Genomic DNA, 25,089 nt, shown 5'->3' with positions numbered 1-25,089 from the left:
ACTCCCCTTTGGGAAACTGCTTTGCAAACGTTCATCACCTCGTTAAAAAAACTTTCCTCACGTAGAGAGAGATGAATGAAAAATACTTACCACTTCTGTCAGCAGGTTGGTGTGCTAGATTTATTTCTGTGCATTAGTAAATATGCATTGCCTGACAAGCGTAAGCAGAGTTGCAATGAAATCCTGTGTATTCGGAATTGAATTCTGAAGTTGCTATTACAGGATGTACCGTTATCTCAGATGTACCATGTTCAGTACTTAATTGTAATTTCTTTTTCTTAACCTTCCTGTTCTTAAAAATGAAAAACTTGTTCCATTGCTGTTGTTCACTTTTGGACATGTAGGCCATGCAAATAGTTTTGAATTACAAGGAAAGTTCTTTTTGAATAATAAAAATTGACGCTGAGAGTATTTTCTGATAATATGATTGAGATTTTAATACAGTATTCTTTAAGATATGGTTTGATTTCCAGTTTTACCTTTCTCCTTTTCTTATAATTCTTATAATTAATTTGAGTAGCAGCTGCCTTGTCATAAAGTCACCACAATCCATTCCTGACTAGAAAAGTAATTTGTGTTTTTATCCACTTCAGTACACTGTGTAATTTGTTTGCATTGGAAACATTAATCAAAATGGCTGAATCTTACCCCTGAAGTAACTGAGACAAGTTAAATGTCTAGAATTCCTGAATTTCATAATTTGAAAGAGTGCACCCAGTCTGAGAAATAGTTTACAGCTGAATGTAACCCTTATTTCTAGTAGACAAAGATGTCTTTTATTAGGAAGTTTTGCAAGTGGAGATGTTTCAGTAGGGAAGGCATTACTTGTTTCCTTCACTAAAATTTGAACCACTGTCTTCAGATTCGCAATTTACATGTATGACTATTGTTTCAGGTGCAAGTAGTTAGCTAAGGTACGGTTTCCTTTTGATTATAAGTGTCTTGGGTTTCTGTAGATTTTTATTGGTGTTGACAGATGGCCAGGCAGCAGCAAAGAAAAAGGACTTGTCGTGTTAAATCTGAGCTGCTGAAAGAGGTATAGAAGAAGCCTCAGGTCTTTGAACAAGAATGGTGAATAACTACCGGCAATAACAATGCACTATGAGTATTCTGTGCTTTTTCCAAAAAACATAGTAGAATAATAGATAAAAATTAGAAAGGTGTCAGAATTCATATTTCTTCCATTTCTGAAAGCTCCCTGTGTTTATGACCCTTCGGAGACTTGCAATGTCACACATTATTGCAATTGTAGATTTCTATTCAATCATTCCTGTAATGTTTCAATTAATAATTGAATACTTCTCATTTTGATCAAAATTATTGGTTGAACTTTCATAGGTCCTGGTGGGAAAAGAACTGGGTCCTAAATTTTTAAATTTACTTGAGGACTTAGGAATAAAGCTTCCCATTTTTTGAAACCTTGAACTAAAAAAATAAAGAGAAATATGGCTGTAACTTACATGTGGAAAATATTATGGGAGTGCTTTTTGCTTTTACTCATCTACATTGCATTTAGGAAACTTCTACTTAATACAATGTGAGTTGGATTTACTGACAGTAAATCATAAATACTCTTATTTATTTTCCTCATATTTCACACACATTGTTGCCAAACAGACCATGATTTTACAATTGATGTAACGGAAGACTTAGTTATCCTGGAAATGGTTCTTAAGTAATCTGTGTTTGAAGGATTTGGGGAGAACCTAAATCCTTTTATCCATGTTAAAATGAACTTGGCCATATGTATGTATTAGAACAGTCTCAATTTTCTTTTAGGTTAGTTCCTTGATCTGTTTCACAGGTAAAGCACTCAGCAATTTATGCTGGCACAAAATGTGTGTGAGATATGGAGACGGAAGACTATCTTGTTTTGGAACAGTACCACCTAGTGCCACTTTCTATCCTTTTGAGGCCTGTGGTATATTTCAAGAATGTGCTTAGAATCCATATGTGCTGGAAATATGTTGTATACAGTGTAACTTTACATCCTTGCAACACTTTGAGGTAATATGGTTTGCGGCTGCCTTGGCATGACCTAAAAGAACAAAAAAAATTACTAGGTTTTCAGTTCTTTTGTGATAGCCTTCGAAATCTGTTCAGGGCCTCTCTTTTTTTTTATCATCTTTGTTTCTGCTCTCTCTGGACTGAAAGAATCAAGTCTCCCCACCCTGCTATCCATATGAATATTTTTCTCTTTCTGTATGCTGGCAAATTTGAGTTATTTGATAGTTCTTCCCATCTGGTAAACCACTGATTTAGTGAGAGCAGTGCTTTCAGTCCACTCTAGCGCTGAGTATCTGTGAGGGATTTTTGCAAAAGTTACCAGTGTTTCTAACTGAAATATTAGTTTTAACCAAACAAGAACTAGTGTAGTCTGAAAAGAAAACTTTAATTTAATTTGGTAACAATTGGTTACAATTTATATATTATATAAATGATATATTACATAAATTGGTAACTCTGTAATTTAATTTGGTAACTTTATATTTACATCATAGTTGTAAATGTGTAGCTTCTTTTTATGCTTAAATAAAGTGTTTCCATAAAGTGTAGAAAATTACTTCTGTGTTGTTTTCAAATTGAAGAATATGCATAAGAAAAAATCATTGTGCTTCAGTCCAGGCTGTTTTCTAGCCATTCAGATATTTTGGCTAATATGCTCCGTGTACTCTCTTCTGATGACAGGGGAATTGAGTGGATAAGCTTGACTGGGTTTATTTCCTTTGCCACATCAACACCTAACAATCTGGGGCTAGTAAGGAATGAGCTGCAGCTGGTGGACCTACCAACAGGTTAGTATTTCCTGAGAAATCTGTACGAGAGGCTGACAGATTTGCTGGGGAATGACAAACGTAAGTTCTTACTACTTTTTTTTCTTTTTTTTTTTTTTTTTCCTTCTGTTGTCATGACAAAATAAAATAATAAAGAGGAATTTTAACTGGTTCTGCTCTTCTGTCCTTGTGAAGCCACGTAATGTGTTCCATCTGGTGTTCTACAGACAGACTTGAAACAACACCTTTGCAAAGATGTCTGTGGCTTGGACTTGTTATTAAAAGAATGAATATGAGTCAGCAGGAGGTTTAGAAGCATTCACACAGCTTGGGTATTAGTGGTGTATTTTGTTCCCAAAATGCATATTTTCCAAACGGGTTTTGTAACAGGCTACACCCATTGTTTCATGTGCACCTGAAATAGTGTTGAACCATTTAATGTGGTTTGTATCAGCAACAGATAATTTTTCAAGGTAGGCCAGGCGCGTGGCCAGAATTTGAGTGTGTGTATGAATGTAAAATGGGTATTTTAGTAATAAAATCTGCTACTTCTATAAAGAATTGGAAGGGTTAAAAAATAAATGACTTTAAAATATATTGTTGATAGCAAAATTAACAGGTTATGTGGGGTTTTCAACTATCCTGGCCTTGTAGTGGATGACAAATATATTTGTGATTTAAGTCAATATTTGCACAATACTAGGAGGTATAATTTGGGAGATTAGACAGCCCAAAATAGGAAGCACTTCAATAATTTTAAATTATTTTTGAATGGGAAAACCTTGAATCATTTAATTTCTAATTGAAGAGCCTGAATCTTGTAACACATGGCTAATTCTGAATTGCTTTATGTAGCATAAAGTGATTTTTTCTTTAATTGTTTTTTTTAAGCTTATGGAGAAGACTCAATTTTTGTATTTCTAGGGTGCTGCACAAAGAGACTGTTCTTTTAACATGTCAGTATTTTAATTTTTTTCATATAATGTCTTTTGTTCATATGTTTAAAGTCAAAACAAAAAAGATACATACTGTGCAAAATTAATCTCATGTAAAATGTGATTTTGTTTTTTCACTCAGCTTGTAAATCAGTATTGAAACATTTATAAATATAAGTGATAAAAGGTTCGGTATTTCCGCAGGCAACCAAGTTTCAAGTAAACGTGAATACCTGAGACCTTAGCATATAGTTTGCTTAAAAAATGTTACATTTCCTCTTTTAAAGCTTACAAGGCGTAACTACTTAACTGTTTGATTGTTGGTTCTTCCATCACTAATTAGCCCAACTTTCTATTTTAGGCCTAGGAAAACTGCGCTGATTTGTATTTACTTCATGAACACTTTGACAAAATTCTCATTTACATTTCTGAACAAAAATAAGGAAGAAAATTCCTAAGGTGTTTCATCACTAATGAAGAAAATAGAGCTGGAAGATTTCCTGTAGCCTGGCCTCTGACATGAGAGCTCTAACTAGCATTGTTGATAACTAGATTTATTCACATAATTGGCATAAGATAAGTAATTTAGCTATGAGCAGCCACAAAAGTAGCTAAAGTTTGGAAACTTGAATTTTCCTTGAAAGCAAAGGAGAATGAAACTTGCATAGGAGATGCTGTGATACCCTGCTGTTTGTAGATCACTATTTTAGTGATATGTATAACACCTTTAATTCTGCAACACTTTGTACAGGTGAAAGTTTTGTTGGGGATAAGATTTTGAGTTCTTGGGGTTTCTTCTTTTAGATGGAAAGAAAGGGAGAATGGTTCTGCTAAATGTAGAATGAGTTAGTACTTCACCGTGGAAATACTTTCAGACTTAGTTTATGGCAGAGATAATTTCTCTTACAAAACTTGAAATGTACTCGTGAATTTTCTCCTTGGGGAATTGAGAGTATATCTCACTGGCTTTGAGTGGAAAATAATAACTCTTTGAACTCTCTCTTTATTTATGTCATGTTGATGATGCATCGATTTCAGTAGTTGTGCTCTGGAAGCGGGTCAAATATTGTGTTAGACAGTAGGTTTTACATTATATTTAGTCCTCTGAAATGCAATAAAACTTCAGCAATGACAAGAGTAATGTAAGATACAGCAGATTACTTGGAGATGTTCAAGTTTAGTCTGTAAACTATTTCTATATTAATATTTAGTTTATAAACTATTTCTGTTTTCCCCCATGTCGTTATTGTGTTCCAGGCAGGAGCATTGCATTTCGTGGGGAGCGAGGCAATGATGAGCCAGCTATTGAAATGATAAAGGTGTCTCATTTGAAGTAAGTAGATTAGCCTTGTGAAGTTTATAAATCTTACTGTACTGCATGAAGATCCTCATGCCTTAATAGAAATTCCAGGAAAAAACACTCCAGAGAGTATAGAAAGATGTGCGACAGCATCAAGAGAAAAATACTTTACAATATTAGTTCAAAGTGCAAAAGCTGTGAATGTTTCTGTGGTTGACTTTGTCACTTCAGGATCCAATCACATTGGAAGATAATTTGTTAATATTTTAGTTATTTTAAGAATTGTGTTCACTGAATGGACATTTTGATAGTATTAGGGAGAATAAAAGTGCTGAACAATTTTTGTCAACTTTGATTGTGTTATGAGTTAGTTCCCTTTTCTATAACATAAGCCTTTCTTAACACTAGAATGGCATGAGAGGTGGGATGATTTTTCATGTATTTATTAATTTTTCTAAGTATGTGTTTCACACCTTTATAATAATTGTCTACTGGAGAGCCAGATGTGAGGTATAGTTGTTTGAGAAGTCAGCTGATAAATGACCAAATTGTTTACCATCAAATCCTGCTTATTTTGAGATCAGGCTTGGACAGGAGGCCCTGGTCTTTATAGTATCAAAATAATAACAGTAGTACTCTGTGAGATTACTTTACTTTCCTGTGTAAATGAAATTAGTGTTGAATTTAATAAGGCATTGTCTCTAAATTTTAAACGTTTTTTTCTTTACAGTGGATGAAAAAAATTAATGTTCTCTAGCTTGCATATGAATATATTCAGAAGTATGTATGTGTTCCAGAGAATTTGGGAGAGTTCAACCATATAATGGTCTTATTAATACATTAAAAATTAAGAACAGCTCTGGCTGAGATGAAGAGACTAGAATGTTAAGTGAGAACAAGAAAGGATAGTTCATTTGAGTAGAGACTAATGCAGTTGCGAAGAGTACATATAGCTGTATTTTCAAGTTAAATGTGGAAAGTTGTGGATTGAAGGTGTTTTACTCATCTAGCTCCACAGATGAAAGGTCTGAAGACATGACTGACAAGTGGTTTAGTGTAAGAGGATTTTATGTTCATTTATCACTGGATTAGGGAAGTGGCATGCGTCTGGAGTAGAAAAAAAAATATCTGTTCAACCTACAGTCTTGGTATGTCTTTCTGATATCTTGTGCAGTCATCGACTCAGGCTGAATATGGCTAAATTAGAGGTGCTGCTGCTTTCTCTGAATTACTTTGCTTGTTGTCTTTACTACTTGAGCAGTACCACCTGACAGAAATTTCTAATTCTTTTAGCCTTGAAGGAGGACTCTTTTTCAGACACTCTGTTGCACCTCAGTAACTCAAGGAAATCACAAGCTTCAGAGTGGGATTTGAGCCAGATTAATTTACTCTGCTTCATTTTAGTTTTTGAGGGTTTCCAGAGTGCTGATATGAACAACAAGTGTGAAGTAAAATGCTCAAATTAACATGGAGTGATTACTTTTGCTGTAGTAAATTCTTATTTGTTTTAGGCAGTATCTAGCTGTAGTATTTAAAGACAAACCACTGGAGATCTGGGATGTCAGAACATGCACTCTGCTCAGAGAAATGTCTAAAAACTTCCCTACAGCAACTGCTTTGGTAAGGAATAAAATCTGTTACTTGCTGTTTATTAAATGTAATATGTTGAGATAGTATAAAAATCGATGAATAATTTTGCAGCAAAATGTTACTGTATCGGTAGCGTACAGGTAAGTGCTTTCACCCTTCCGTTTTCATTTGTCATCAAATAGAGGCAAGAAAAAAGGAGGTACTGGTGGAAGAATCTGGTCTGCTCCTTGGGTGATGGAGGGAGGTGTCATAGAAAGCAATCTTCATCGAAATAGTTGTAATTAACAGAAGAATCCCCAGTAAATTCAGGGAGTAAACATTTGTCTTTTCCATTTTTCCTGGACAATTTTTCACAGGAGTGGTCACCTTCTCATAACTTAAAAAGCCTGAGGAAGAAGCAGCTAGCAGCCCGAGAGGCCATGGCACGGCAGACGGTTGCATCAGATACTGAAGTTAGCAGCGTAGAATCTTCTGTGATCAGGTATTTCTCATTCTAACGTAATGCTGTTCTGCATCAGTTGTTTTTCCACCATGTGCTGTTGTTCTATAGAACAGAATATTTCGGAACTGATTCTTGAGTACATACCGGGCAAAGCAAAGTTATGGGCCTCCCTTTAGCTTTTAGATGTGGAACTTTGGTTTACTGCTGAATGAAAGTGTACCTGTTTCTCTCAGGTGTGTCTGTAGCAGTCCATTAGTTACCTGGTTCTTGAAGTAAAACTTACTTGCCCCTGATATATGCATTTCTGAGCTGCCTCTGCGCATTAGTTAGGGAGAATTTGCCTTGCAATTATAATTTCAAGAAAGAAATACTTGTGTCTCATTGTGTTCTCTTTAAAGCTTGTTACAGGAAGCTGAAAGTAAATCAGAGCTGAGCCAGAACATTTCTGCCAGAGAGCACTTTGTGTTTACAGGTGCTGATGGGCAGGTTTATCATCTCACAGTAGAAGGAAACTCAGTAAAGGACAGTGCAAGAATTCCTCCTGATGTGAGTTCCAATTTTCTATATCATTGATGCTTTAATTTTTCTCTTAGCTATGATTGCCAGAAAAAATATCAGGGATATGCATTGTAGTGGCAAGTAGTCATTAATGCGGTTGCTTGAAATATGAAAAAAAAATTCCAATTTCAAAAACTGCAGCAATTCTGTTTTCACAATCATAACAGTTTTTCTATTGAAAACGCTGTTGAAAGAAATGATTTTTTTTTTACAAGTTAGAAATCTTCAGAGACCCTGACTTGCTTTCTGAATAAATTACATGACATATTTTCAAGAATTTTCATAAAGCATATACAAAAGTCTTGAATAACAAAGAGGATGTTATTGAAACATGACTATGTTCTGTTAATGGATTTTTTTTCTTGCGTCATAAGGAGGGCTTGAGTGGGCCAGAGCACTGTGAGTTTTAAGTTTGTTTTTTTTCCCAGTTACTCTGAAGAACAGTCTTTCTTTTTTTAGTTGTTCTTGAAGGCTTTGATAAATTGAACTTACAATTAGGAATTCTTTTATTTTTGTTTCCTGCTTTAGTATATGCTAGTATTGTGATTAATGAGGTCTGTCATGTTGGTGCTTCCTTGCAACAAGAGACAGAGGATGATTTCCATTGCTTTAAACCCGAAATTTCTTACAAGGAAACGTCTTTTGAAGCATATTGAAGCGAATATGACTGACTTGATAAATGCTTGTATTCAATAGAATTGTGTCTGTTTTAACTGAGCAGAATTTGGTCTATCATGTCATATGATATTTTAAAAAAATGAAATACTAATGTTGAAATATTTGTTCCTATGTTCGGCTCTATTAATCACAAGATATTGTTCTTCTGCTTAAATATTTCCAGGGAAGTATGGGTAGCATTACATGTATTGCCTGGAAAGGGGATATCCTGGTTCTTGGAGATGTTGATGGAAACTTAAACTTCTGGGATTTGAAAGCTAGAGTATCCAGGTATGAATGCAAATTAAGTTTGACAAACATGAGATAATGGGTGTTAGAATGGGTTTTTTTCCCCCCTCATTTTTGTTCTTCACTGTAGGAGGTCATCTGTGGTGTTTGAGGGGAAAAATGCCTACTGTGTTAAAATTCTCGACATTCATCTTTTGTGTTTTCAGATGGAGTAACTTTTTATCAAAGTTTTTAAACTTGTTTCTTACGTTAAATCTGCAGTGGCTTCTGATAATGTGTTAGGTATTGTAGTATTCATTTCAATCATTTAATCTTTTTAGTTTTCATAATTTGGGTAGCCATTTGTGTGTGTATGTATACATAGATAGATTGTTCTCCTCAATCTGTACAATATCAGGTTCTGCAGCATTCATGGAAAGGATTTAACTACCCACTATATTAGGTATAGGATGATTGATACTAATCTTGTGCTTTTCTTTTCTTAGGGGGATTCCTACACACCGAAGCTGGGTGAAAAAGATACGTTTTGCCCCAGGGAAAGGAAATCAAAAACTTCTTGCAATGTACAACGATGGAGCAGAAATTTGGGATTCAAAAGAGGTAAGTGTCTGTTTTCTTGTTACGCACTTCTTTGCAAAATATACATGTTACTTCTGAAAATCAGAACGAGTCAGGGATTAAGTTTTACTTAGTCATGATTTCTTGCTGACAGTTGTATGATAAAGCTGTATGGCTTTTCTCAGAAGATGTTTAGTTCCTATAAAGCATTTTTAAGCTGTCGTCAGTGAAAAGTACCTTTCAGTCATAGAGCTGACAATGTCTCTGAGATACTCTGTCATTCTCTTGTAATGTTTTTGAAGCAGACATTGAAAATTTAAGGGGGAGTTGTCAATCTTAGAATTTAATCTGTGGACTAGAGAATATTTTTACTACAGGTTTCTTAACTTCTGTGCGTAGTCAAGAGTATGTATTCTTCAGTGCATGGATTTAATTTGTTAGGAAATACCAGAAAGCTAGACACTTGTTAATTAACATTGTATAGCTTCTCATCTTACTCAGCAATTCTGTAGTAAAGTTCACAAATCTTCTGGGGTTTGCTTCATAGGTCTTTCAGGGGATTATAGTACCATGGGGAAGGAAAGATAATTGTACTGTTTTAACTTAGCTCCCTGGAGTAAATTCAGGGTATGAGGGTTAATTTTTTTCTGTTCGCTTTGTAATGAGCACCAGCTCCGAACTCAGACACTTAATTTGAGCAATGTGAAACTCTCTGTTGATGATAAGAGTTGGACAGCAGATATGACCAACAACTGTGAATTATGTTGGCAGAGCAGAATATTATCCCATGAGTCTCTCCTTGAAGTACGTTTGAATAGTTTTGATGCCATAGGGTATTCCTCCTGTAGCTGTTCCCACTCTTTTTCTGGGACAAGGGAGTTTCCTACAGGAAAGCATTTAAAATAAATTCACATTTTCAGCTGAAAATCTCCCAGAATATCTGTAGAAATATTTTATAGTCTCAGTCTTATTATCTGTCCCTATAATCCTCTCTTTAGAATTTCAGCTCTGCCTACAACCAGTTATCTGATATTTTCACATTTTTCTCTAATTCTCTCACTGCTAAGAGTAATCATGCTCTAGAGCTGTTGTCCCTTACATCTCTCTAACTCCATGCTTTGCTCTAGAACAAGTGAAAAGAACGTTGATTGCAGTGGAGGCTCTGTTAATATTTCCTTATATTAACAATTGTAATGTTCTGTGGTGCTACAGAAGGGTTACAAAAGGTCTAACTACTGACCTGTGGTTAGAAGTGCAGTTTAGAACTTTTTGTTTATCTCTGTTTTGTTTGTGGACAATAAATCATCCTAGTCTCATGTTATGTTAATAGTATGTCTAAATGTATTTCTAGACAAGGTCAGTATTTATCAAGAAGGTATATTAAGGTTTATGAAGAGGATGAGTTAATTAATGAGAACCTCACTTCTGTCTTGATGTATATGCTAGATCAGGGACTGGAATTAAAGAAGGAGTGCAAATTTCCACCAGTTTACCATGGAAGTTTTATGTCAGAAAAGATAACAAAAAAGGCAGCTGTACAGCTGTGCTCAAAAGGATCTTTTCTCAGCTCTCAATTGGGAAAAAGTATTGTTTCAGGGCAACCATGTGCCCTACTCCAAGGTTTCTAAATTCCCTACTCTCCAGAAGAGACCATCGTTAAAATGATTTATGACTAACTACACCTTTTATTGCAAATTTTGTGGTGTGCCTTGTGGGCGTGTGACAGAGTCTTACACTGTGTGATGGAGAGCCTACTAAAAATGAAAAATAACTCAACTTTTCAAGGTACAAATGGTGAGCAGTTTAAGAAGTGGAAGAAACGTCAATTTCCGAATCCTGGATGTGGACTGGTGCACTTCAGACAAAGTGGTCTTGGCATCAGATGATGGGTGCATTAGAGTTTTAGACTTGTCCATGAAACCGTCATGTTTTAGAATGGATGAACAGGACTTAATAGGTATGTTGATTTCTTTTTTGCTATTAACTGCTAGATACTTCATTTTGAAAGTGGACCATAAAAATGTTGAGCACTTCTGTTAGAACAGAGAATTGTCACATGCAGAGGGTTAGGTGTCCCTATACTGGTTTTCATAGATGCAGATAAATTTTTTAGGCTTAGGTCATATGCATGGGCTTTTTGTACAAGTTTAATCTCCTAAATAAACTATACTTTTTAATATCTTAATTGAAATATAAATTAACAACATAAGAGCTTTTTGTACAGATGTCTAGCAAGTTGACCTAAAAAGCATCTGTACATCAATTAGGTATCAGTACCTACATCACTGATATTCGTTACATGATTTTGAAACATTTGTTAATGTGTGAAAATGACTTTTCTAATATTTCCAGATATCAGAGACAGTTTATAGACTGATTCATTGCTTTTCAGAGTAGATTTTCCCACTGAACTCTAAAATAGCAATATCAGTGCTGTTTGACTTTTTTTGCCATATGTTTAAGAAGGGAATTTAAATATTTAACTATTTAAATAGTTAACTAAGCTATATTTTTCTAATTTTTTTATTACTGGTGTTCCAAATGACTCCTCTTGTTTTGGTCTTTTTGGTCAATCCTGCCTTTACTCATACAATTTCCTTAAAACATGTAGATTCTGACTAAGACGTGTAATAAACAAATTGTGATGTGGGGAGCTGTGGTGTGGGAATTGAGGAAACACATACTTTGTCACTATCAGCTATTTTTACTATCAAATGAATGTTGTGTAATATTAAGCTATAAAAATTAATGTTCTAAAACCAAGCACGCTGAAATTAGGATATGCCAGGGTTAAGGTTGTCTGTGATTTAGCTGTCCTTCTGCCTCTACACTGTGATAATCTTTTAATTACAAAATCACATTTACAAGATTCCTACATCATTCAGTGCATATGAAGTACAGGGAATTGCTGAATATTTAATAATGTAGCTGGTTGGTACTTGCTTCACTTCTAAGTCACTGGGTAGCTTTTACTGCATATCATCCAAACCTTGTCCTGAATACACTTACTGACTTCTAAATTTGTATGACAGCAGTTAGTACTATAATTTCCATCTAATTTCTTCGCTAATATAGGCATGTATTAAACTTCACAACATCCTTTTTGGATGATGGGTATTAATCCTTGTATTACACTGTAGAAACTACGATTGCAAAGTAAAACTAAAACATGCATTATGGTACATTTTGGTATAGCTGTACTTACTTTCCAGCGTGTCCTCGTAGTAGCAATAATCATCATATACAGCTCTACTTAATGCCAGTATAATGTATTCCAGAAATCTGTGGCTAAATTCAATATGGAGTGTCCTGAAATTCCCACTTGAGCATGGTTGACAACCCTGTACCTTCTATGAAATGTTTTTGCTTGAATGTAAAGATAAGCTTTTGCGTCTAGTAAAATGCTGTGTATATGAAAAGACTGTGATTTATGATTTTCTTCTGGTGCTTGCAAACAAGGTGGTACATTTTATGGTTACTGAACACGGTGTTATTGCACATTAGCCACTCAACAGTGAATGTTTTTCTTTTGTTTCAGAGCCTGCATGGTGTCCCTATCTGCTTGTTCCAAGGGCTTCATTAGCTTTGAAAGCATTCTTGTTGCATCAGCCATGGAACGAGAAATATTCTTTAGATATTATGAACATGTAAGAAGAAATACATATCTCTATATAAAATATTACTCTTTTTTAAAATCCTACATTTTTTTGTTAGTCTTTCTGTGCAAATAACTGTTAGACATATAAGTTTCCTCACTCTTTGGGACAGTCAAAAAGATAATAGCTTCACAATTTATTACTAAAAGTAATAAATAGAAAAGTCTTTAAGGTCAAGTGTTTTATTTCTTTTGACTTTCAGTAGCACTTGGCTATTGAAAACTGCTGTCTTTAAGGTACTGGCAATATTTTAATGTCATTTACAGGTTATATTACTTCAGAGAACAACTGTGTGTTCTCTTTGTTCAAGAAGTTAATGTAATTATAGTCAGAGTTGGTTCCTAAAGTATACTTGAAAGTGATAGTCTAACTGATAGTCTAATAGGCCTGTCTTTACTTTTAGTGCACCATGCTTCACATCATAGTAGGATCACCTTTCTCTATCCTTTATTGTGTTCGTGTGCTGTTGGTGGTCACGTAATAATGGGCTAGGCATTGTCATTTTCATTAATTTCAAAGTTAATGAATAAAAGAAAAGTGGGAAAAGAAAGATTGGTGGCACCGACTCTGAGGTTGAGAGAAAACAAAAACAATCTTTCGTTACTGTTTTGGAACTAGTAACTAGACGAAGAATCTTGCATGAATGGCTTGCCATAAGAATATTAAAGATTGTTAGATATGTTTCCATATATGTTCTTGTGTTCTTATGTTGTTCTAGTATCAGTAATACTCTTTCATTTTAGATAATTCTGTCATTTTGGTAATACAGGAAACCTTTTCTTCTTTTTTTTTTTTTTTTTTTTTTTTTTGTAATCCAGTGATTATCCGGAGAATGAAAATATTAAAAACCTTCTTCAAGAGCAGTTGAATTCATTGTCCAAGTAAGACTTTTCCTATTAATATTTGAGTAAGTTAGTGAATTCAGAGAAGGCAAAAAATCTGAAATTTGTGGCAATTCACAACTTAATGAAGAAAGAATGCTTTTTGCTTGTCTAAAGATAAGCTTGAGTAATGACAACTTTTATTTTAAACACAGTTAACTTTTATGTAATTACTGAGGGTGGTGCTTTATTCATTTTATTGAAGATTTTAAATTTTTATTTCTATTTTTTCTAATTAAAAACCATAATACAATCTCAAATTATTTTTTTTTTAAATAAGCAAATTATCTCAAAGTAGTTTGGTAAATATTGACTCAACAGTCAAAATGTACTGTTCTGAGTATGTAAAGTGTGATGGAAGTCAGCATTGAATTCTTAACATGGACTTATCATAGTAGTGGCTGACAACTAGAGATTTAAAGATACTGATTAGGGTTAGTATATAATTTGTAATTGACCGGTGAGCATTCGTAATATTTTGGGCAACACTTCTCAGTGATGTATGCTTCTTTGATGTTGGTCCAGACTGAATTGGACACTGCTACTTAAATGCTCCAAGGTTTGTTAAGATCTTTAAGCTTTGAGGAAGACAAGATGAACAATTCTAAAACCCTTTTATTGAAGATATACTTTCAGAGTAATGTTCACGCACATTGCTCTGCTTACACAGAAAACAGATTTTGACATTCCATTTAATCTATGAAAATTATATTTGAAGCTAGTAAACAGAAGTTTTTCCATTTTCCTTTTGTCCTTTCGTTTAGTAGGATGGAAAAGATAACTTAGCTATTTTTTATCCAGTTAAAACATCTGTAGAAAACCTAAATTCATGCATGTGGATCTCTTATGCTATGGCACTACATAGTCGCAAAATTATTTGTAATTAAATTAATCTTGTAATTTGTAGAATCACTGCAGACTAATTTATAGCTTTGTATACACCCTTGTGGTTGTTCCCTTTATTACAAGAATAAGGTGTTCCTGATGGACTCAGTGTTTGTATTTAAACTGGTAGGGTGACTTGCTTCTTGAGATCAATTATGTTTCGAACTGTGTATACTTCCTGTGGTAATTGTTTTGATAGATGCATTTTTTCATTTCAGAAAAAAAATTGTGTATTTTGGGGTTTGATTTTTTTTCAATTTGTAGGTGAAATATCCTATTTGTGTTCAAAACCAACCAACCAAAAAAGCTTTCACAGCATTTTACAAATTATTTATGGTCTTCTCTTTTTGCAGTGACATAAAGAAACTTTTTCTTGATCCGGATTTTACTTTCTTGCAAAGATGTCTCCTAGTTGCCAGGTAGTAGAGATTCAGATAACTATATCAAATATTTCCTAATAAAATCTTGATCCTATTAAGTATTCAACTAATTCTCCTTTAACTCAGTGCAATTCCTAAACTACTTTGTTACCCATGGATTAGTGTTTTCAGGACTGAGACTGGACATGTTACCTTACTGAAACAGTTTTATTTGCTTGGTGGATGCAGAGAACTTCCTTCAGTCTTGGTGGTATTTTCATAAATGCAGTTCTGCTAACTACATTACATTTAGTTGTACAATGTCCAAAAATGTAATTCAGAACTTCACAACACACAATAAATTATATACAAACAGGGAAAGGCCTGGTTTTTTATTTCAAATGTATTTGTTCTGTGTTGTTGTTCTGCCTAAACTGTAGCTAATTTTAGTCTGTCTATATTCAGAGGTGTTTTTCAAACTTAGTAACTTTCTTGTAGTTGAAAGAGGGTATTGGTGATTAAGTGTAAAATAATAATAAAATATCAATTTCCACATATTTATATGCTGAACATTCACTGAATTTAATTACTATTTTAACAGTCATCTTACTTATCTAGCTTGCTGAATGTCATTCCTTAATCTTCTCTTGTAGTTTGTCCCATTGATAATGCAAAGTACTTGTGGTGCCAACAAGAATGCACGGTCTTCGTAAAAGAGATTTTAAATATATAATATTTCTATGTGGCATTTGAAAAAATACGAACATATTTCACATCCTGATTTGTATCTTCTCAGACTGTATGGGGATGAATCTGAGCTGCATTTCTGGACAATTGCTGCCCACTATTTGCACAGCTTATCCCAGGAAAAGCCTGCAAAACCAACAGACGCAGCTATCCTTCAAGAGCAGTTGGTTAATCCCTTGGATATATGCTATGACATACTGTGTGAAAATTACTACTTCCAGGTATTTCAAGGAGTCCAAAAATATATTTAATAAGAATGTCATCAGCACAATAAACACTCAGCATTGTAACCATCGTATTATCTTACAGCTTTTCACTATACATATTTCACTTTTATTAGTAATATACCACTCTGAATTAAATCACTCCCTATTATTTAAAAATAGGGGGTGTTCCAAAAACTCTCAAAATACTTCCATATCTTTTAAATGCTTGTTTTTATTTCTTATGGTAGTCTTACATTTAAAATGTCTTTCCTTCTTTGTGCAGAAATTCCAACTTGAAAGGGTAAATCTCCAGGAAGTGAAGAGATCAACGTATGATCATACCAGGAAATGTGCTGATCAACTTCTTCTTTTGGGCCAGGTTTGTGGGTAATATTTGAATTTTTTATTCTTCTTCCCTGTCCATTTTGTGTACTTACGCTGTTCAAGTAAAGTTTTGTCTAACTCATATGTGGTGTTTCATACTTTTATTCACCTTGTGCATAGACCTTGTGCTGTCTTAATATGTTATTACACTGCAGACTCTGTGTAATGAAATGGTATATGGTAATGTTTGGTGTTACCTGCGTAAGACTATTTCATTTTCATGGGAACCCTGTAAAAATCTTCCTTTCCATCTTGTGACTAGAAAAGCAAAAATTACATTTTGAGTTTCCCAGAAAAACTTTCACACAGAGCTGCTCACTGAGACCCTGATAAGAATATTGTTGCATTTGTACAGTATATATCATGAGCTGTTCCCTACTAATGCAGTTGTGCTGCATCTATTTCCAAAAATAGCTTTGGTGTTACTAGCTCGAACGTAAATGATTTCTATGCCACTGAACATTTGAGCATGTCAACAAATGTTACCAGTAGAAGATGCCAGAAATATTTAGTCTGTAGATAGTCTGTTTAAAATGCCAGTTTACGGAAGTTAAAAAATGCCAGTTTATTGAATCACTGTATTTTAATCTGTATTTAATGTGGTTTTTCATTATTTCTGTAATTACCTAAGCCATCAGTTGACTGACCTCACCAAATTGACCTCTCTAAAAGTCAGGCACCTCATTTTAATAAGAGGCAGAGATGACATGCCTGCAGTGATTCATTTGATTTGGAGACAGGTGTCTGCAGCCAGTGTAATGAGCCCCACTGGTTAGGTGCTCAGCTGTAGCTAAACATTTTAAATGCATGAATTCTACCTTTGTTTTAAAATACCAAGTATTGAATCAGTCCTTGAGATCCTGGCCAGTTTCTGCATCTTTACAATTTTATTTCTTCTCTGCTTATTTTAAATGCTTCTCTTCCTTTTGTAACTCTGCAAAAAATTATGTAAAAAAGGAAATAAATATTCTGAATTAAATTTTTCTTTGGTGTCTTCTAGAAATGTTAGCCTGTGATTAAATATTGTATTCATGATAGGTGTTTAAATGCTATCCTTACTAAGGATGCTTTATTGAAATAGGATCTTAATTATTACTGTGCTGGTAGATATTTTTGTAGTCTGTTTTAGAATTATTAACATATTTAGAATAACAATATAATATTTAGAATAATAATAATAATAATATATAGAATGTATTTTGAATAATAATGTTTAGTTAATATTTAGAATTATTGTTATTTGTTCCCTGTCTTTAAAAGGGTAAAAATAGAAAGACTTGTTTAAAAGTGAATATGTTGTGGTCAAAGTTGTATTTTTTTTTCTCTTGCCAGACTGACAGAGCAGTACAACTACTGTTAGAAACAAGTTCAGAGAATGCACATTATTACTGCGATTCACTCAAAGCTTGCTTGGTCACAACTGTCACCTCATCGGGTCCATCTCAAAGTACCATTAAACTGGTAGCAACCAACATGATAGCCAATGGAAAGCTTGCAGGTAAAATGTGACTTTAATTTTATGTTTGCTTATAAATGAGTAATTCTGATCTTATTAAGGCTGCTGATGGAGATGGGAGAGAAGAAAGTTGTAACATCTCATATGTTGCATATGTTATAGTATGCACTATCTAGAGTACTTACCACAAAAATGAGCAGTAACTCAAGTTATAAAGTTCAACCTGTATTGATTAATTTTCATTGGAAAAATGTATTTCTGGAATACTTCTCTTAGCAACTGTTTGCACTAAAAGAGGTTGAGCACATAAAGCTGCTTATTTTCCACTTCCTAATTAAAGAATTAATTAAAAAAGTTTCTTATTGCTGAAATTGAAATACAGACTTAGTTTCCAGTTCAGAACGTGCTTCAAAAAGTGTGTTTACTTACATGTACGGGTAAACTTTGCTTCCATATGCAGGTTAGTTTTGCTTAATGCAAGAGATGTTCACAACATGATGATTGACTGAAATATTCAAAGACATGCAGAGAAGGTACAAATGTCTGTACTTGCCTGGAAAAATACTTTCCACTCTGTGGACAATTAACACTTCACTCTTAATATTTACACTATGGGCAACATTACATTAAAATAAAAGATGATTTATGAAATCTGTTTATTTGACTGACAAAGATCGTTATCTCTTTATGATGAGAAGTCCAGTGAACTCCTTGTCATTTGTATTTAGGACAAAGATAAATGAGAGCTTTGTGATGTCCTAAGCTCTGTAGCCCAGGAAAAAGATATGATAACTGACAACCAGGCTATATGGAGAGCCAGGTGGTAGAAATTAGGGTTTTTCAACATCTTCCTATGCCAAGAAGGATATAAGAAAGGTCCTTTTTCTGGGGATGAATGATCTGCTCACACTTACATAGCAACTCTTTTTTCCCTTAACTTATTATATAGTGTGCTTTTTATTTTCCAGAAGGTGTACAGTTACTGTGTCTGATCGATAAGGCTGCTGATGCTTGTCGCTACTTGCAAACTTATGGTGAATGGAATCGTGCAGCATGGCTTGCAAAGGTATGTAATTTCTCGATTTTCAGTTTGCTAACATAAATGACCTACTTATTATGTAGGTTTGAAGGCTGATATGGGTGCTAAAGTTCTCCAAAGTTAAAAAACTGAAACATCAATTTGAAATATCATCACCAGTTCTTTCCACGTGTTCAGCTATAACAAGCCAGTCCATTCAATCAGTGTTGACAGATTCTTCTTCAGCCTTTTGACTACGGGGGTCTGCCTTCATCATCCAAATGACAGGATTTGAGCTTAAAAATTGTTGGAATACTCAGTTTGCTAATTTTTGAGCGGTGATTTGTGAAGTTGCATATAGCTGCAGCAGTACAGAGTTCATAAACAACTACAAAAAAATGACTCCTGGAAGTGGATAAGTAATTAGGCAGTGACTTTGTGCTGAGTTCCGTGTAGCATGTGTACTGATTTTAAAGTTAGCACCAACCACGTAAATTTGCATCAACTTCTGTTTTGGTATGCAGATGTCATTACAGTAAAAGTACTTAGACACAGCATTAATTCTCCAAACTATAATGGACAGGAAGCAGTATGGATGATCTTTCAGTGTCTCTGAGTAAAATTTCTGTTATGTTTCCTGCAGAAAGTATGGAAAAAGTCATACTCAGATTTTCTAAATGAGTGAATCCCACTCTTAAGAAAAATAAAGATGTTTTCTCATTAACTCTTCAGTAAAGGATAAAGATTTCTAACTTGATACTTGAGGTTTTAGAAAAGCCTTGTGGTAAAAATAATGTTAATCATGTAAATATGAAGTGGCCATATGAGTCCATACTCCACTCCATACTGAGTGGAGTATTTTTATACCTATATATTTCTAATTTTCCTTTATATTGTATTAATCCAAGGGATAAGTGTACTTTTTATAAAAAAAACTTGTAAATTCAGATCCTTTTACTTCTGCCCAAAGTGTTTCACTGAAAAAAAAAAAAAAATGAAGCAGGAGCAGAATGCTCTCTTTAGTTAGCAGCTGAGAATTTATAACTGGCTTTCCCATCTCTTAAAGGTTCGTTTGAACTCAGAGGAGTGTGCTGATGTGTTAAAGCGTTGGGTAGACCACCTTTGCTCTCCACAAGTCAACCAGAAGTCCAAAGCCATTCTTGTCCTCTTGTCACTTGGATGCTTTACAAAAGTTGCAGAGATGTTGCATAGGTAAAGATGAAACACCACAATCTGTATTTTGTCTTGTCCAAGATTGTTATTTAAGCATTTGTGATTCAGAAGTCAAGGGAGAGGGAGGAGGGGGTCTGCAGTTTGATTTCTGACATTTGTTTCTATTTTGGCGTGTTTTTCTTTAATTAACTTTAGCCTCAGTAGTACATCATTTCTGTCTGCTTGAACTGATCTTTTTGTTGCAATTTCAGTAAATATCCTGGCATTTAGTTTACTGCAGACTTTAAGATTGCTAGCACCCATTGACCAAGCAGGAACAATTTATAGTAGCTATGATTATTTCTGAGTAAGTTGAGCCTTGATCTTTCAAAAATTTTGCATCGAATGTTAGTTACTTGCGTGCAAGGAGGAAGAGGGGGTGCAAGAAGCTTGGGGAGAGGGCAGCGCCAGACTGACGGGTGCGAGGGGAGCACGAGGCAGGACGTGGGAACAGTATGACCTGTCGCTACTTGCTGCCCGGGACCAGGGTAGCAGCATTCACTGCCGTGACGAAAGCACTCAGCACTCTTGTGATGTAGTGAACGCTCAAGGACTGGGAAGCGTGAAGGCGCAGAGAGCAAGGTAGAGCAGCACTGGAAACTGAGAGCAGCGTGTGTTGTGGGAGTGTGGGTATGTGCCGTAGTGACAGCTAAATGGTGATACTGTTTGACCTTGGTGATGATCGGAAGCCTTGTTCAGCCCTCAGTGCAGAAGAGATTTGCCGCTCCAGACCTAGGTGCAAAGTTTTAGAAAGCCTGTGTGCAAGTGTTTTGATGCGATGTCTTGGAATACTCTTCCGTTTTGTGTCCTAACAACTTACTCTCTTTTTTTTTTTTTTTTCCCATTTAACAGTATGAGGTACTTTGATCGAGCGGCTTTATTTGTCGAAGCTTGTCTGAATTATGGGGCATTTGAAGTTAACGACGATACAAATATCCTTTTTCTGAAATCCTGTTTTTCGCATCTGTGTACTCATACACAGTGAGTACGTGTGAGCCAATGTTAGATGAGCTAGCCTGCACGGGAATAGAAGTTCCTATTTTTATTTTCCAGGTTGTGTAGTTTGAAGGTAGTGTGAGGAAACAAGTGAAAACGAGTCATTTGCATAAATCCATAACACTACCTCCTCCTGGTGCTCTCTGAGGCCTGTGGCACTGGAATACAAAGTAAAAGTGAAAAAAATAATCATAGCAGAGAAAAGAACGGATGATAAAATGTTCTTTGCAGAACTTGCAAATTATTACTGCAGCCTGTATAGTGAAATCAGTGGTTCAGTTATCTTTTAAACACTGTATCTCAGGAAAAAAAATCCCTTCATTGAACCTCTCTATACACCAACGTACTGTTTTAGTGATTGAAGTCTTTTATGAAGGAGTCAGTTCTGAGACAGTGAAAACAAAGAAAATGAAAGGTCAAGATCAGGTGAGCTGATTGCGCAATACAGTCTGCACATCTATCCTCATGTTCTGGAAACTCTGAACAGTTACTCTAATTTATTATTTATTGCATATAATACAAATGCATATGTAAAGAATACCTGATTGTGTTTTATGGAGTCATCACTGATGTCAGCTTGATGAAGCCACTAATAAGTCATGTAGGTAACTCCAGATCTAATTAATGAACAAATCTTGTAGTATGACCTTACAATTTCTTAAGTTCTTTTGCAAGTTATGACATGGTGTTATGGTAGGTACTTATGCATGTCTGAAATGTATCTGTTCTAGTTTATAGCACTCTGCATATTACCTAATAAATGCTAGTATGCATTCAATAGTAGAATTTAAAGCACCTTTTTTGTCTTTATTTGTGCTGAAAAATATTGAATTAGCACAATTGGCAGCAACATTCAGCATTTTCAGCTTGGGAGAGCTAAGGAGTGAGAAGAAGAAAAAAAAAAGATTCCAAGTTTTTTTCATTTTGCTATTAATTTGTGTTTTCCTTAATGCTTCCTTTACATAAGTTGATCCATGCTGTATACGCAGATTATGCCAGAAGCTTGAAGCTCCTGGGCTTTAAACAGGGAGCTATTCTTTTTGCCTCAAAAGCAGGAGAAACTGGTAAAGAGTTACTGACTGAGCTCAAACAGCCTAAAGAGGAAGTGATACAAGAGTAAGAATTTTATGATTATGAGGAGATTTAGGTTGTCTATCAGACTGAGATTCCACTGTGTGAAAATACGTTTTTGTTTTGAATCGCTGTAATAGCTGGTATGTGTGATTTGAGCAAATATTGTTAAATGTGTGTGGAGGCAAGATTAAGAACTGGTTTATGTTTATTTTTATGTTAAAATTGTCTTCACTTTCATGAGAGGGGGAAAGAAGCCTATGACAATATTACACAAGAATGTTTCCAACTTTTTCAACTACAGAAGAAATCAAATTTAAAAATGTGCTGAAAGAGTTCTATACCTGTGTAAAAGTCTACTCCATTTACTTTTAAAAATGAAATCTTTATAGTTCTTCACTACTGTTGTATTTATATGTATAAACGATTCAATCTGTACTATAAAAATATAAATATATTTAAAGAATAAATAGAGATCACAAAACACACAGTTCTTTCCTGGAACATTGTGTTTTCTCAATCCAATTTCTCTGTTTAAAATTACTGTTATTTTAAATCAGTTCACTGTATTGTCATTTTCATAACTGTCTGGAATGGAATCTTTAACAGGTTTACTTACGAAAGTCTCCTAACATTCCAAAAAATCCATGAAACGTCCTTTTTTTCAATTAAGGTATTGTTATATTCCATGTTATTCTTAAGCGTGCACTCCCTGCACACCTTAGGGACTAAATTCTGCCTTGTGTTGACTGGTTCATGGGATCAAAGGATGAGAGAAGATCCTACCTCAAAAGCAGCAAGGTAGGCTCCTGGAAGAATATTCAGGAGACTGCTAACGCTATCTCCACAGTTATTGTCTTGTTTGTTATTTGAATGTGTGATTAACAATAGGTAAAAAACCCCCCAACATTGTGCAAAGCCAAAATGCTGGCTTTTTAATTAGATACTTTTTATGCTAACACATCTTATGGTCTAGATACTTAAGGATGCCACCAGTCACATCTTTTCTCATTTTTGTGCCAGTATTTCAGTATTTAAGTACTTGTTTTCATTATTGTTTCTTATGTCAGATATATCTTTTCTATTTATTACTGATTGACTGAGCAATTTTACAGCCAAGGAGTGGATGCTGATGTTAAATTGCCATTGCAAATTGATGACTGTGGCATGTGAAGATCAGTCTTGGCTAAAAAAAAAAAAAAAAAAAATATTCTTTTTACAAAGTTTTTGGAGCTACTGAAGTTTAGTACGCAGTAGTGAAAACAGTCATATCATGTAAAAGGTCTCTCATTTGAATCTAATTTGTGGCTTGTCTACATTCTCCTTATGTTCGAGTATTTGTGGATACGTATTCTGCACTCCTTCCTAGAGGAGCACCAGCTTCGGGACATCTCTAACTCCATAAAACTTTTGGTTCAAATCTAAAATACCATTTCTGATAGAATTTGAAAGGTTAGGCTTTTCAATAATGATGTTTTTTATACAAACTGAAAATGTGAGTTTCATCGTCCTAAATAGAAAAAGTGTTTTAACTGCAGTGTATCTTAATTCTTCTCGCCACATTGTACATACACCACAAAATACTTTCTGTTCAATGTATTATGAAGAGTGCTTATATAGTTACTTTAGCTTGGGAAGACAAGTATACAATGAAATTTGCCGTAAGTATTAATTGGTGAGCAGCAGAGTTGAGCAAAATTAACTTGTCGTTAACAATGGCCTAAATTCTGGGTCACACTGACTACTACAACATTCCTCAATTCCTACTCTTGTGTTTAGTAGCAGTACTCATGCACAAGGTTACTATAGAGTTAATGTCAGCACATGCAAACTTGTTCTTAGAATTGTTTGTCAATGGGTCTCTGGAAAAAAATCTGCTTTAATATACACTTGGATTTATAAATCTAATGTTTTTAAAAGAAACACATTGCAAAGGCCTTTTAATACTGTGTGTTTCTATAAACTTTTTAAGTGTGAAAGTTGCAGAATACTGTGTGGCATTCCCAAGTGAAACCTTTATGATGAAAATAGAGTGTAAAAGTGATTGAAAAGTTTATTTAGATAATAATGCAGTGACACTACAATAATAAAAACAAACTTTTAAAATTTCTGTGTCCTTATTTAATACAAAAACGTCATCTGTCGCACTGGGATTGAATGCTGATTGTGTAATTGTTGTCATTTTGCCTTCTGGGCTGGCACAACGCTCAGGGCTGGTATTAGTAGAGGAAGTGATTATCCTTTGTACATATTAGTCACCTTTTCCATATTAGTACTAATGAAACGTTGGGTTTGAGTAGTATTAAGTCTCAAGCTTTACTAGCAACCATAAAATTTGTACAGGTTAAATTAGAGCAGGACATTGTCTGCACTTTCTGATTTTTTTTTTAAAAGCACAGAAATAAGTGATGAAAGAAAAAAAGCTTCCTTTCTGTCTTCATGCTACCCTGCAGGCAGTAATACAAGACTTTTCCTTGCTTCTCAGCTGATGCCAGCGAGATTGCACATCTTGGTTTTGTCTAGGAGGCAGGTACGCTTACATCAATGTAGGTAATCAACTTCTCAAAAATTGGAAATGCATTCAGCAATGCTGAGATCCGCGTCAGTGCAGTCTTGTTTTTCTCCTTCCTAGTTCACATAACTTTCCTCTTGCCTCTTAGGATTCTTTTGTCACTTTGGCTTAGAAGTTGTTTAAAAAAATACAGATAACTGTCTGATGTATAATTGGCTTGTACAGTATGAAATGTGTGAAGCTTCTCAGTTGTATGTTTGAAGGACAAGCCTGAGAGTTTGGAACATATAAAGAAACTGAATGGAGTGAATTTTTAAAAGTTTCCAATAAATATGATTTTAACTCCTTTAGATCCCTTTGAGAATTCCTTCCTCAAACCACTGTGAATAGTTCAAGTAGCAGCTGAAGTTTATAGTCTGTATTTTCCAGGTTTTGCATTTTGAAGTTTTTGTCAGCAGTGAAGTCTGTAACGCAGCCATAATTCTGGAACCTGTGTTTGACCATTCCTGGCAATGAAGAAATTGTAGAGGAATTGAGTTTGCAAGCCAATGTATTAAAGATTCTTTATTCATTTGTCTTTCAACATGGGTCTTACATTAATTAAGCATGATGTTTGATTATCAGAGCAGATTATTTGGTAGCT

The 25,089-nt window shown here is 34.7% G+C and overlaps 1 protein-coding gene across 4 annotated transcripts in view; it reads left to right on the top strand.

The window, feature by feature from the left end:
• WDR11 (WD repeat domain 11) overlaps positions 1 to 24,040 on the top strand; it is a 52,424-nt gene extending 28,384 nt beyond the window's left edge. For all 4 annotated transcript variants that reach the window (XM_030030639.1, XM_030030644.2, XM_030030643.2 and 1 more), the window contains exons 12-29: positions 2,689 to 2,795; positions 4,967 to 5,042; positions 6,521 to 6,629; positions 6,956 to 7,080; positions 7,440 to 7,587; positions 8,441 to 8,547; positions 8,991 to 9,105; positions 10,849 to 11,020; positions 12,602 to 12,710; positions 13,538 to 13,600; positions 14,839 to 14,904; positions 15,641 to 15,812; positions 16,081 to 16,176; positions 17,514 to 17,679; positions 18,606 to 18,703; positions 19,722 to 19,867; positions 20,720 to 20,799; positions 21,826 to 24,040. In XM_030030639.1, coding sequence (XP_029886499.1) covers positions 2,689 to 2,795; positions 4,967 to 5,042; positions 6,521 to 6,629; positions 6,956 to 7,080; positions 7,440 to 7,587; positions 8,441 to 8,547; positions 8,991 to 9,105; positions 10,849 to 11,020; positions 12,602 to 12,710; positions 13,538 to 13,600; positions 14,839 to 14,904; positions 15,641 to 15,812; positions 16,081 to 16,176; positions 17,514 to 17,679; positions 18,606 to 18,703; positions 19,722 to 19,867; positions 20,720 to 20,799; positions 21,826 to 21,983 — 2,113 coding nt within the window. In that variant the 3' untranslated portion in view covers positions 21,984 to 24,040. The remainder of the gene's footprint in view (positions 1 to 2,688; positions 2,796 to 4,966; positions 5,043 to 6,520; positions 6,630 to 6,955; positions 7,081 to 7,439; positions 7,588 to 8,440; positions 8,548 to 8,990; positions 9,106 to 10,848; positions 11,021 to 12,601; positions 12,711 to 13,537; positions 13,601 to 14,838; positions 14,905 to 15,640; positions 15,813 to 16,080; positions 16,177 to 17,513; positions 17,680 to 18,605; positions 18,704 to 19,721; positions 19,868 to 20,719; positions 20,800 to 21,825) is intronic.
• The last annotated feature ends 1,049 nt before the right edge of the window (positions 24,041 to 25,089 follow it).

The sequence above is a fragment of the Aquila chrysaetos genome, chromosome 11, assembly GCF_900496995.4.
Source record: "Aquila chrysaetos chrysaetos chromosome 11, bAquChr1.4, whole genome shotgun sequence".
Taxonomy (NCBI): domain Eukaryota; kingdom Metazoa; phylum Chordata; class Aves; order Accipitriformes; family Accipitridae; genus Aquila; species Aquila chrysaetos.
Note: the sequence above shows the minus strand (reverse complement) of the source record. Positions and strands in the feature narration are given on the sequence as shown.